This window comes from Chlamydotis macqueenii, chromosome 2 (genome assembly GCF_036417535.1).
Source record: "Chlamydotis macqueenii isolate bChlMac1 chromosome 2, bChlMac1.mat, whole genome shotgun sequence".
Classification (NCBI taxonomy): domain Eukaryota; kingdom Metazoa; phylum Chordata; class Aves; order Otidiformes; family Otididae; genus Chlamydotis; species Chlamydotis macqueenii.
Window position 1 is genome coordinate 52172209 of NC_141557.1, and position 15168 is coordinate 52187376.

Below are 15168 nucleotides of genomic sequence, written 5' to 3' on the forward strand. Positions count from 1 at the left end.
TTCTAATGGGAATATGCAGGCTGAGGAAAGCAATATCAAAGTGAGGATGTAACTGACCATCCAAAAAAAGGTAAGGGATAGAACAATTAAAATGAAGAAAATCAGTAAGATACATAGTTCTAGAAGAACAGCTAAGAACAATAGATTAATTAATTTCATTTTAATTAAAGGAAAGAATTTTAAGCAGAAAAACATCCTTATTTGTGAGACAGTACTCTGAAGTCTTAACCTATTGTCAAGAGCTATAAATCTCTATAGACACTATAGAGATTTAAATCTTATTAAGGATTTAGACTTAGCACACCTACCTACCCCAAACAAATAGCAATTTACATAAAACATAAGGGATAAAAGACAAATGCAAAAACCAGGGAAGTACTAGGCAACATCTTGGTAACTCTGACCACATCATGTCATCTCCTGAACAATCAAGCTCTGTAGGGATCCTGATACGACAGCTAATTAAGGTATAAAAGATTTAAAAGTCTATGAACAACAACAAACAGAAGAGTACAGAAAGGAATCCAGACTTATACAGGAAACTGTACGAAATAATTATTGAACTAGTCTGCGTATAGCTCAACAGATCTGTGCAGAGCTACTAAACACTAAGTATTTATGCCAGTAACTACTTTCAAGCTACTTCAGCGCACCGAATTCAAATACTAGTATCTTACTTTCTGAGGTAGTAGATTGCAAGTTTCAGCTTTAGAAAAAACCCTTTAAGTTCAGGTTTGTTTTTTGTTAAAAAAAAAAAAAAGTCTGTCAGATACACTTGTTATTTCTAGCACAGCTGTGCTGTAATTGCAAGTGACAATAGAAAAAGTAACTTTATCTGTTCAATGTAAAAATATTTATTAAATAGAAACTTCAGCAGCATAAACAACTCCCTACAAGAACTTCTTATTTTGAGTCCTGCTTGGTAAATGTAGATTGAGAAATGTGTATGACAGATTCTTTCCCAAAAAGTACACTTGCCATCTGAAAGTTTATTCTTTCTCTGTTCTTCTTGTCCTCTGAAGCACAATTCACAAGCCACTGAACATTTCTGCACTAGTATAAGACTAATAGTTTTTGGAGAATGCTATTTTATTGAAATTTAACTTTAAATCAAGATATGCTAAAACCTCCTTGTATAATGTCTTCAGGTATTGAAGGAACACTGAAAATGCATATGGCTTCGAAATCAAAACAGTGTTTTTAAAACTATCCTATAAAATATGCAGTATTTGTCTTTTAGGAATTGGTGCTCCTAAACTAATATTTTACCAATGATCTTCTGGAACGTAGAATAATGTAGAAAAGTAGTCTTAAAGCAGTGAGCGTTTGGGAAATCTAGCAAATTGAGCATTACTAAACAAAGGCTGTGAAAACTCTGTTCCATCATGATGAAACATTCAAGATTATTTTAATATATTTTTCAAGTCCAATTCAGGAGAAAGTCCTGCTAATAGGAACAAACTAATGTCATTAGCAGTTGTAGGGTTTCCTACATTAATGAAACAACTGGTAAGAAGATTGGAGAGTGTATTACCTGTAAGAAAGAAGAACTCCTCAGGTGGGGATCACAGTCATACTATTTCTACAGCTGCCTAATTTTTCCATGCTTTTGGATTTAGCAATTTGCTCTAAGGAAAGTGTATACATCACCAAACCATCATAGAGGAGCATGGCCAGCAGGTCGAGGGAGGTGATTCTGCCCCTCTACTCTGCTCCCACATGGAGTACCGCGTCCAGTTCTGGAGCCCCCAACATAAAAAGGATGTGGACCAGTTGGAGAGGGTCCGGAGGATGGCCACAAAGATAATAAGAGGGCTGGAGCATCTATCCTATGAGGACAGGCTGAGAGAGTTAGGGCTGTTCAGCTTGAAGAAGAGGAGGCTCCAGGGAGACCTGAAAGCAGTCTTCCAGTACCTCAAGGGGGCCTACAGGAATGATGGGGAGAGACTCTTCAGTAGGGCCTGTTGTGACAAGACTAGGGGTAATGGTTTCAAAACAGAGGGAGATAGATTTAGATTAGATATTAGGAAAAAAATTTTTACAGTGACGGTGGTGGGACACTGGAGCAGGTTGCCCAGAAAGGTGGTGGATGCCCCATCCCGGGAAATATCCAAGGCCAGGCTGGATGAGGCTCTGAGCAACCTGATGTAGTTGGAGACGTCCCACCTTCTTGCAGGGGGGTTGGACTAGATGACCTTTAAAGGTCCCTTCCAACCCTGATCATTCTATGATTCTATGATTCTATATATCAGGATAACTATGGATGGTGGATTTATTAATACTTCCATTAAAATTTAATTAACCTCTGATTATTGGTTAGAATCAGGTCAGAATTAGATTAGAATTGGATCAGTAGTTTTCTTGACAAGTAATGCATCTGTATTGCCCAACTTCTTTTTCAAATTGTTTCATATCTCAAAATTGAAGCAATACAGAGTGTGTCCTAACACCTGTTTATTGTTTTTTGGTTTTTTTTTTATTTCTGGACAACAGTGAAAATTATGAAGATCATTAAGACAGAGTGGGTAAGAGGTAGAGAAGAGGGCATGTTTTTCAACAGATAAATTCTAACTATGTAATTATACAGTCACTCCTCTAGTAATGCTTGTTTGTTGTAATACAAAGACATCCTGTCTGGAATCATGAAAGTTCACACACATCATGGGTTTTTGTAGAAGCCATTCCTGAATCCTGAATTTTTGAAACTTTTTTTCATCTTAAGTTTTTTGTTAACTTGACTTCTTACAACCATTGATCCTTTTCTGGGAACTGATGAAAGAAACTCTTGTATGCACCACATGAATGGAGTGGTTTGGCTTCTTTGTTGCCAGCTTCAGAGGTCTGTTGTTTTGCTTTTTAGCACTGAAATCATCTAACACTTCATCTGTCTTTTCCTCCAGAACCTTTCACCAGTTAGTAAGGAAAACTGAGGAGCTCTTTGGGTTTTGCACATGCTGTCAAAGCTGTCTGCAGACACGCAAACACATCAGGAGTCATACATCTTGCTGAAGAGTGCTATACATCCCAACAGTAGGTCTGCCATAAATTAGGTCTCTAACTTCAATGAGGTTCAGCAAGATAATTTTTGATACAGAGAGGAGGAATCAGACCATGTCTGGAGAAAAAAGTAGAGAAAACATATGCTAAAAAAAGCTTCTTCAGGCATCTCATTGCATCTCAGTCCATATTTTATGTTCATATCAATGATACACTTGGAGAGGAACTTTTCTTCTCTTACTACAAGATCCTTTATTAGACTACCAATATAAGATGCTATGAAAGCCTTACAAATGAGTTTGTGTTTCCAAAAGCTGTGAACTACGGAACCATACCTACTCAAATATTTTAGCTCTGAAAAAAAACCAAAACTTGACAAAAAGCTTATTTCCATTTAAATTCTCACAGTACTTTAGACCTACTCACCACTACCTTTAAACTCAGCTCTGTTGCTTCAAGCTGTGGAATTTCTATTCTCACAAAACGCACAGGTGAAGACAATGAGGATAGTGGCAAACTGGACTTGCATGTTTACTTGGTTAGCCAATTTTCAAGCTTATGACAGAATTACTGGTTCTACGCTTGAGAGAGTAGCTTGGGCAAAGATCATGAACTCTTCTATTGTTTGTACAGCTTTGTCTTATGACCAAATGTCTGTTTTACTTTTGAGGTATCAAAACCATATTTCGGCTATATCAAACTCTTGCTTCATTGAAAAAGCCAAGAGAAGATGGTAGAAGTAAATTACACGATCTTTATATTCCTTTAATTTAACTGGCCTGTCCCAATGTAAAGTGACTCTGTCACTACCTGTGCAGATATGACAGAATACTGGTATACCACTCATAATCTAGGAATTAAGACAAAGTATCTTAGCATTAACTAAAAGGAAAAACTTCCATCTGAAAAAATGGCTACTCTGAAAATCATCGTAAAAAAAGCCAGTAGTTTTTTTTTCTGGGATCTTTCAACAACATGAAAGATTCTCATGACATCTTCTCACACCACCTAGCAATATCTTTGTAAATTCCAATACAAAGTTTATACTACATCACAGTGTGTGAACAATAGCTATAGGTTATCTAATAATGACCAAAAAATGCTACATTATGATTGCAATTCAGAACCAAGAACAACCATCAACAACTTCAGAACTAAAATCAGTAATACCACAACTGGTTCACCCCTCCACACACAAGAACAAAGATTGCACGTTTGGGTGATTAGATCTTGATACACTCTCTTAGAAACATTTCTGACCGTCAGATCTAAGGGAAATTATTAATTTTGCTGCACATCATTAAGACATATGTTTAATATAAACAAAGAGCTTCACAAAATTTTTGTGAATATCTCTATCCTATTTTCTCAGAAAATGTCATGTTTTTTTTAAAATCAGATACCAACATATTATTATAGTATTTATGATACTTCTATTCTAGCTTTGAAGTGATCTGAGACAATCAGAAGATAAAACTAACAGTAAATATGCAACTTTTCAGTCTACAAACCGTGTCCTATTATGTAATATAAAGGTCATACACCAGTAATGATGAAACTTATTAAGTTTTTTCAGTATATAAGTAATTCCAGTAGAATTTTAAAATCAATCATAAATCACATTATATTTCTACACTAGAACAATACTTCTCAATACATAGCAAGAGTCTGCAGATCTTTCAATTAGGATACAATAACAAGGGAATTCTCCAATCAGCTTCTTTAAAAGAAACAACCCAAAAGAAAGAGTTACTGATTATGTATATTGAGTGTGAAGACCCTTTGGTGAACAACATTGCTGTAATCACTGTAATGCATCACTCTTGTCATTAAGCAGTTTACCTAACAACTGATCTGAACTCCTGGTACGCACCACATATTCAGTAATTACTACTTAACTAAAATATTTTAGCTTCTCTTTGTACCTGAACTAGACAGATTACACAGCCCTAACAAAGAGAAAGTTTAGAGGTCCCCATTCAATATTACATAGAGAAAGAGGTCTGTTAACAGAAGCTTATTTAATCTATCAAACAAAAGGGTATGTCTCTTAGGATAAATGCTTTGCAGGATATCCAAGTTGGTTTTAAAGAAGGTAATATATGCTGAAGGCAAACTAATCACAGCAGAACACAGTTCTGCCTCGACTAATTTACACCGAGAAATAAGATCCCTGTGTAGGCTTCTGCTCACAACAGAGAGAACCCACTGAAGATTAACTTCAGTATCTCTAATACTGGCAGAATAAATAAGGTGATAGCTCAAGTTAAATAGAAAATTAATTCTCAAAACTTTAAAAAAAAAAAACCACATCTAACCAACAGATATGTCAGATTCTCTATTAGCATAAGGTTTATACCAAAGCTGAATGTTTGTTCTGAGCTTGATACAAGTTCCAGATAATACAATTAAACAAGACAAGAATACAGTGATTCTTTTTGTCCTTAGAACTTTCATAATTCATAACGCACATCAAAACCTGTTTCTGCATAATCTTGTTTAAACTAACCTTATGCCATCTGGAAGAAAAATAGAAGGCTTTTTTTTCTTGAAAAACAGTACTGTTACCAACCATTTGAAGTGAGTCTTTTAAAAAATAAGTCTTATGTCCCCCTCCTACTAGCCACCACAAAAACTGCAAATGACAAAAAAAAAAAAAAAAAAAGAAAATACAATTTGGCACAGCTTCTTCTGCTAGTCCTTTGAAGTGAGAAGCATCAGATAAAGAGATATTATAGAATTTCATTAACATACAAAAGGTTTAAACAGATCATACTAATTCTGTCTTTCTCAGATCAACAAAACATTGGCACTTTTCTATTCTATCCACAGAATTCACTGTGAAGAATCACATGAATTTAGCTACAGATGAAGATCACTAGCTAGTGGTGTAACTTGCCTCCCACTTGCTATGTTTGCCAGAGCCCACTGTCTTCTCAGTAAATAAAATTACCTGCAGGAAGAGAATGATTCACAGGCATTTTAAGGAACTGTGATAGTGCTTAAAGTAGTGAGACTACTTGCTCTTCAAACTCCCTCTCTCCCCCAAATTACTTACCACAAACATTTGATCTTTCATTCCTAGACATTATAAAACTGACAAGCAATCAATCAGTTTGAAGGGATCACAAACAAAAGTAAAGTAGTAATACATAAATCAAAGTAGTAGGTTATACATCAATGTGCAGTAACTTAGTGGCTTTACAACCACGTCCTTCTCTCCTCTTGAAAGTAGGCTAGCAGGCAGAGCACAGACCAAAAGAGTTTAACTTCCATACCAAAACATAAAATCAGAGAAGGCTGGTACTTGAGCCATGCTCTTTCTTCTCTTATTCTCCAGCTGGGTCACGTATACATGCCTGAGCAAAGGACAATGACAGGATCCAGGCATCACTACTCGCATTTTTAACCTCTCTCCCTTATACTGGATCTTCCCTGTTCAGGAAGGAGTGGAAATCTCATTCCTTCATCTTCATCTTTCCTTCAGTTGACAATCTTATGTTGCCCTGAACCAAAACTAAACTTGAGATTGAAGTTGACCTTTTTAACTGAAAAATGATGGGTTTTACCAGTAAAAGCTTAAAACCTTCTCCTTTTATTTTGTCAATTAAAGGTTTAAAACTGATTAGCTTTTTTTTCCCCACTTTTACTGGATTTAGATGCTTGACTGTACCAGAATCATAGAATCATAGAATCATAGAATGGTTAGGGTTGGAAGGGACCTTCAAAGGTCATCTAGTCCAACCCCCCTGCAAGCAGCAGGGACATCCCCGACTACATCAGGTTGCTCAGAGCCTCATCCAGCCTGGCCTTGAACGTTTCCAGAGATGGGGTCTCCACCACCTTTCTGGGCAACCTGTTCCAGTGTTCTATAACTCGCATCGTAAAAATTTTTTTCCTAATTTCTAATATAAATCTACCCCCCTCTATTTTAAAACAATTACCTCTCGTCCTAAACCATTACCTCTCGTCCTCCAGAAGAGTCTTTCTGGATAGTTCTGTTGCATGGCCTTGATTCAAATACAAGAAAGACTTGTTTATTAGTTTTGATTTTTGAAAAAAAAGATAGTGTAACTTAATGTAAAGTATTTCTCCCCGCTGTAAAAAAAGGCAACAAATTTCATGTGCTTCTCCCTTTAAAACTACTTATTTTCAGCTGTATTATCCATCTTGTTTCTAGAAAGAAGAGAGGGGAAAAAAATGTTTCTGCTATAAACTTGTGTGTTCACAGAAATAAAGAACACAACTATATGGAAAACTGATTCAAAGTTACCAGTCATCACTGCCCACTGCCTTGTGATGGTTTTGGATTTTTTGGTTGGTTTGTTGGGTTTTTTTTTTTGTTTTATTTTGTTTAAGAAATTTTTAAAGTATTTACAAAATACCGAAATATAATTTGGACTGGCCTATGGCAAACAATAAAGTACAAAATATTTGAGTCTATTTTAAGATATTTCAATCCATTACACAGTTGGAGTTTTGCATTTAAAACACGGTTAAAATGACAAGTAGAGTACAGAAAATATAAGACATGCAAAAAAAAAATTCAGATGTATTTTACTGTGATTAAGACATAGGTTGGATTATATTCTATCTACTTACAAGAATTAGTGAAAAGTGATAATTTACATTCAATTCTAAGAATTAGGGCTCATAAAAATTACTTTTATCAAAGAAGCTCAAAGCTTCAAAAGTACTAAACATTAATGAAAAAAATCAAGAAAAAGTTGGCTACTGTGAGTCTTGATAGAATGAGGCCTCCTGGAGTTACAGAAATAACCTTACCTTTAATCTTGAGAACTTTCACTAAATAAAATATTCTTTCCACAAAAGGGTATTTTCTACGTCGCTCAAGAACTCTACAGTGAAACTCATGCTATCATGCATTAAACCTAGTACGCTATCTAGTTTTTCCCAAGTGACTGATCTTTACTTTTTCTGGTGATTTACATTCAGATCATCTTCTCACAGAAAGCACCAACACTTTTGATAGTAACTCCTAGGACTTTTACTAGACACTTCATTATTTACTTCTGACACCATCTCTTTTCAGCATTGCCTTAAAGTCTATTTTTCTACTTTATCTAATCAACACTGTAAAGTAGTAAATTTATAGTCACTAAGTTAATTACAGTAGATCATAGAGTCACTTTAAAATACACATTTCACCCTGAGGCATTTTCTTCTTCCAAATTACAACGTCAATAAGAAATTAAGATTGAATACAGACATTTACCTGGTTGGTATAATTCCAAACATAAAAGGAGATTAAAACATACCTCCTCAATGACAGTTTATAGCTGTTACTATTAACTATAGTATCACAAATGTGACTATAATGAGGGATCATTCTGAGCAATGAAGCACCTGTATGTCATTATTTGGTAACATCATGACAAGTATGAAAATATTTATTCTTTAGTAAAGTTACTATTGATGACTATACTGCTGAGGGCTCTCCATCAGTCCTAAAGGTAGAATGCTAGTACTGACAGACATTTTTTCCCTTTGTAATATCTTAAACAAAGACAGCATTAATAGCTTAATGATCAGACACAGAAGCCATCAGTCAATCTAGACACCATGCAACCATTATATCAAAACTATCCTGTGTAGCATGAACCCTTTGAACCCTTTAAATAAGCCTAGACAAATTCCCTCCTTTCCCAAAAGGATTTCCTACTGTAAACATATGCTTTATCACAAACTCAACATTTTTCAAGTATCTTTTTCCATCCAAATAACTCAGCTTAAAAGTATAATCACTGAGAAACATCCCTTAGAGTATTCCTTGCTTCTTCCAGTTTTCAGACTTTGTAGTACTTCAAATTGTTGTCACTCTCTGTCATAAGCTAATAACGAATATGATAGTCTTGCAGAACAGTCACCAACTCTCCTGAAAAAAGTGAATTGCATAATAAAATCTCTGATTCATTATTAATATTATTAAAGTGATCATGGATTCTTTTGTCTCCGAAAGCACTCTAAAATAGTTTTCTACCATATATTTCAACAGAAAGAAAAACATAGGACTCAAAACCAGTATACATTTTAAAGTATAGTTTGTATGGAGTTCTAACACTATGCTCTGAAATACTGACAATATATACTTCTATATTTTCAAGATAGGTCTAATTTTAGTCCCATAGTAACAAAGTACATTGGGCCAAAACTGCACCTAACTTCCATGCCACTAAGATTAACTTTTGTTCAGTTTTGATATCACTTTCTTAATGGTTTCATTAGCAGAAGAATTAGCTCATTTATCCCACTGGTCAAAAACAGAGTCCTGAGAGACCTCATTCAATTTCTGGTGTCATACTTCTCAGACTGTGCAGAATTCCTGCAAAAATCACTGTAAAGGGGGAATGTCCTTTTATTTCCAATACTAAACACCAGCAATCCTTTTAGTCAGTTTAATCAAAGCAATACTATTTAGGTGCTAGTTAGAAGTTTACTGCTGGAAATAAAATGCAATGTCAAATACCTGCTATTCAGATAAAATATGAAGTTTGCAGTATTTCTTCCTCAATATCTTTATAGACAAGAAAATCCAAATTTTGCATGTTCTTAGACAAAAATTTGCCACAGAAACCATTTAGCAGTCTGAGAAAAAATTGGTGACAACAGGAACACAAACCACCAGTTTTGTATTGGCTAAATAGCTAACTGAACTGATTGCCAGGTCTAGGAAACAAGATGCTATCTGTTCTAAATGGAATGGCATGTATGAGAATAATGTTGATGTTATGGTCAGAGGAGCATTTCTTTTTACGGTAACAGTATATTCTAAACATTTCACTTTTATTAAAAACACACTTCCATAGTTTAATGCTCACAAGGCAGAAAATGTTCTGGAGACGTAGACTGCATCCAAACTGTCTTCTAACACATTCCTTCCAGATAAAAATACAACAAACCATTGTGCAGAATTGTTTGAAGAGTAAATAAAAATTCTTCAGAGAACTTTCTTTCACCAGCGTTCCACTCAACTGCTTGCAAGGAAACCTGAACGCTAGCTAGGAGCTTCTGTCTGTAAATATCATTGGTATGTCAGAAGATTTCCCCCTTCCCTGCCTAAATGTCTCCTTAAATTACATTCAGATTTCTGTGGTACCATAACAACTCCAATATGCAATGTATTTCAGTATTTTGTAAAGTTTTCATTTCCATTTCCACCTCCAGTCACTGTTGGTTTACATTTTTCATCCTGGCAGCTCTGCAGGATGTACATCCTTACAATATTTATGGGAGGTCTTACAGCTCTAACATGGAATATTGTTAACAACTATATCAAAACCACATTGAGATATATACTGAAGTGATATCCTATATTATAGGAAATACAATCAATTTCACCATGTTTTATCAAACTTGTGTCAAAGCAATGCAATTCCTGATGGCAAAATAAATGAGAGTCATGCAAAAAATGGTTGTTTGGGCTTTTATAAGATTCATATGAACTTTTTTCCAATTCCATTCACGGGAATGCATACTCCTCAGTTGTGCATCTTGATTTTTCAAGTTTAAATGAGGACAAAATCCAAAACAAATCTCAACAAAACCGTTTTGCTTTCCCTGCTGTGGGTCAATAGCATGTAAAATGCCAAGACACACTTTCCCCCTGGGGGAGAAATTGCAGACGATCCTAGATTCACTTGGAACCCAGCACAAGCTTTCTAAATGGCCACAATCCATTCTAAATATTCCAGGTATGTATCAAAATCTAGATTCATTGTACAGTGTGAAAACCCTGTGCAGAGCATGAAAATTAAAATTAATGTGTCCTTAGATAATTCTTGGGTTTTATTCCATAGAAGTTATTTTTGAAAGGTTATGCAGTATTCTTTGTAGTTCAGATACCTAAAATAAATTGTTGAAATGTATTAATGTCAGAGTTTATTTCTCTTCTAACTGTGGCATGCTATCTTTAAGTACTTTATTCTAGAACCCAGTAAGAACTTGAAACTAACTGGAGATCAGCTCCTGTTGTTTTAAGTTTAGAACATTCCTTAATTCAACTAAAGCAGTGTATCTGTGAACCTGAGGTGAGGACAGAATACAGGATTATCTTTCTTTACAGACCATTCTCCAAATTTTGCACACAATCTCACATAGTCACACTCACTAAATCAAAGCAGAATTTGCAAGATACCTACATAGTGCAGGACTATCTAGAGCATGGTATGGAGAATACAAGTACATTATCTATTCACAGTATTTTCTTTGTATAACTTTCAGCCATTATATAAATCAATGTGCAAACACTGAAGACAAAGTATATAAAATGTTTAATAGATTAAATACACTGTAATACTGTCTGTACACGTCTATATTTTATAGTTCTACTGGAACATCTGCATGTGAGTACAAGTATTATATAGCATTTATATTAGAGTCTTCAAAAAATTGGGGCTATTCTGTTTGTGCTACCAACTAGACAGAAGCTAAAATCAGCTGTAGCCTATGTGAGACACTCCTACTTGGCTTGATAAGGAAGGATTAAGTGGAAGTTAACTGGTATCACCCACATCTTCTAATGAAACATTCTATAATCTACGCTTACTTTCCCACTTTCTTGTGAAATCAATGCAGTTTGCATCAAACACCTACTTAATAAGGCTACTTTGTCTTCAACAAAGTACATGGGGAAATACATAAATTTAAGCATTTAAAGCTCTGTCAATGGGCATTTTTCAGGTAGGTCTTCCAGATTCTTACCAGCTCTTGCGTATCTTCTGCTAACGGTAAAAACGTAGCTTCCAGAATAGCAACTTGATCAGTGCTGAGCTTCTGCCACAGACTAATCAGCATAATCACCAGATGGGTGGCACTTTTCAACTTTGTGAATGCCTGGAACAGGTTGGCTTGATTTTCTTCTGCTGCATCTGCTAGAGCTATTACCTGCAAAAATTACAAATGTCTGTCAAGTATAATTTTACCACCGATGAACACTCAACACTGGAATTACCTTTGGCACACTCTTGTTTTCCTTTAGAAGATCCTGAGGAATTCTATAAACATAAAGCACAGAGTATTAAATGAGTTATCATTTACCTTGGTTTTTCTTTTGCGTATAACAAGGCAATTTGAAGTCCATACGGCAACAGGATTAATCTATCCAGTACAATCAGTGCAGAAAGGATTCTGTTTAGAGCATATTCTTAAAGCTTTCCTAAAATTGATCCCCATCATATTACATAATATACGATAACAAACTTTCAGATTCATACCACACAAGACACTAATCCCTGCATGACCAGCAAGCCTACCGTATTAATAAAAAACAATACATTGATTTTATGCAATTAAAAATGCAGTATATAATTATTCCCACGTGAACATAACTGCCATCTGTTATTTTACTAACTCTCGGGTCTCTCCATGTTTTGCACTAGTTGCTTCAGCTTTTATGCCAAAATGTAAACATTATGGATCATGTATATGAAGGCAACAGCATTTTAACTGCCAGACATTATGGAAGAATTTTCAAAATAAAACAAAATGGCAGATTCTCTTCTTCTAAGATGGTAAGGTAGTTTTGCTGAGTACTTCAAGATGGTGAAAAACAGAAGAGCTATTATACAATGTTGTACTCAGTTCAGAAACAACTTGTCATTGTATATAATATTGCGCACTCACAGCATTACAAAAACCGGTATCTTAAAAAATATTGTTAGAAATGCCTTCTTTCTTGAAATACAATGTTTAGACATTTTCCATCAATGGTGAAAAGCGAAGATGATGGTTATTTCAGAGGTTTTCCACAGTACTTGCACTGAATTACTTCAACTAAACGAAAGAAATAAAGGTTAGAGATTTATCGTGGGGAAGCACAACTTACAAGACCTGCTCCTGAATGCCACTACATCTTCATGTTGCCTGAATAACGCTCGGCTTACAGCAGCGCTGATTGTCTTCATTGTCATTGAAATGAACACAAAGCACTTCCCTCCACCACTTTCTCCTTCTGTTTATTTTTCTGCAAAATGCGGTAATAGGTGCTTGACGGGAGTTGTGAAAACCCTCACAGAAATGCAGTTAAAGTGTAATTAGCACTACAACAGAATTTACAACTTAAAACTTGCAGAGCTTCATCCATTAACTTTTGGCAACAGCAGGAAAACGAAAATACTATACGATGCATCTTCAGCCGGGAAACAAAGCCAACCAGCTGTTAGCATTTGGTGGAGGAAAACTATTTTTAATCTGCAACACTGGCATTAGAGATGTGTGTGTGTTCCCTCCAAGCTCCCATGTGACTGGGAAGAAAAAGAAAACAGAATTTTAGGGAACTATAAATACGAAACATTTCAAACAAAATGTGTTGATAGCTTTTGTTTTAGATTTTAAAATGTAATGTTTCCAATAATATGGAGAACCTACAGGACACTCATGAATCCAAACACTACATAAATCAGAGCCGAGTAACAAAACAAAAAAAAAAAAAAAAAGCCCAGCTAAGCATGAGAAGGAGAAGTGAGAAATTAATCCCAAATAGTGAAAACCAACATGACATACTTTGGTTAGAGGAGAGGAACGGTATTACAGGTACATCACCTAATGTAATCGTGCCCGCATTCAGCTTGCTCAGACCAAAGCCTTGATGCTCTTCATACCTCACGTTCTGCACAGGGTGGAGTTCCATATTGCAGTTACTTTTCAACACTGTTATGGGTGACAAAGCTACATGACAAATGCAACACTACATAGTCTCCTATATCAGTTGCATGTGACCACTGTAACCAGTATGTACTATATGTATGTACTATACAGCCTCATCTTTCTGAGGTGACAAGCAACAACAGTAAAGTTCTCCTGGGTCTGAAAGTCCCTTCAAACATCTAATCACCTTTCCTGTCCAATACTCATTTGAGAATCTGAGGAAGAAAAAAAATGCTAACGTGAACTTAACACGCTGATGACATTCATCAGTATGCTCCCTATAATATAATTACTGGATGGGATAGTGCAATGGATAAATTCAGAATTCCTGGAATTTGGAATAAAGGCAAGTTAGCTGTATCTTATTATGGATAGCAGTCAGCTAATACCAATTTTGCTGAAGAAGCAGGCAAATACAGTTGCACTTGTGTGACAACTACCTGAACCTCACTTAAACAACAAAGGTAAAGGACACCTTCTAGACTGAGTCATTACTGAATTCCTAGGTGATCTCTCACTCTGTGCTGTACTTCAGCTTACACCATAGTATATACCTTGGAAGCATAAATCGCGTAAGAAGTCACTGACATGGCCCTTAACCTTAAGGATCTCTCATTTCAGAGCTTGCTTTCTTTCCATTTTATAACCATGAACAAAGGAGATGCTCACCTTTTCATTGGCTATAGATGTAAAACAAACATCTCAGTACTCCCAAACAACACCTAAGGTACCGAGCCAATAAGCTATTTTGAAAGTAGCTTCATAAAAAACCCTAAAAAGTACAACTGTTGAATAGGTTTGTATTTGGTACAAAATTCTACAGTTCTAATGCAAAGTAATACAAAATAAATATTATACCAGTGATAGGTCAAAATTTCTAAAGAAGAGGTACAGTTTTGGAGTGTTGCAGGTCACTAAAACATAGCAACGAAATCTTCACACGACTGCATATATACTAGTTCTACTTTACACTTGCAGAGAAAGAGGGACAAAAAATATTTCTAAGTACTAATTATTCTGTTAACAGATGAAGAAGTGACCTAATACAGCTTTCAGACATTTGTAATATCCAGGATAATATAAGATGAATTACCATAGGATAATGTAGGCACACACACAGATACTGTAGTTTTAAAGAAGCCTATACCACAAACAGAAAAAAAAGTTCTCAAAACAGCACCCTTTGAAATATGCTGAGAACTGAAAGCCACAGCACCACAGAAAGCAGCTGGAAAGGACTAAAGATATTTTGACAATACATAGTTCAACAGTAAATATGACGAGAACAAAAGAAATTTTTTGTCACAGAGGAAAATCACTCTAAACATCCACCAGGACATCAGCTACAAATTTTAGAAGCATTCTGGGGTTCTTCATTCAAACACTTGCAGAATTTAAGGATGAATAAGTTCTAAAAACATGACATTCACATTTTTAATTACTTTATTTTCACCTGAACTTTATCTCTAATTGTAGTTTACAACAGCTGAGAGAAATAAAGAATCC

The 15168-nt window shown here is 35.4% G+C and overlaps 1 protein-coding gene across 5 annotated transcripts in view; it reads right to left on the reverse strand.

Moving 5' to 3' along the window:
• The window catches only part of BBS9 (Bardet-Biedl syndrome 9), a 309787-nt gene that overhangs the window by 164451 nt on the left and 130168 nt on the right, over positions 1-15168 (reverse strand). For all 5 annotated transcript variants that reach the window (XM_086742981.1, XM_086742982.1, XM_086742983.1 and 2 more), the window contains one exon: positions 11719-11901. In XM_086742981.1, the coding sequence (XP_086599107.1) occupies positions 11719-11901 (183 nt within the window). The remainder of the gene's footprint in view (positions 1-11718; positions 11902-15168) is intronic.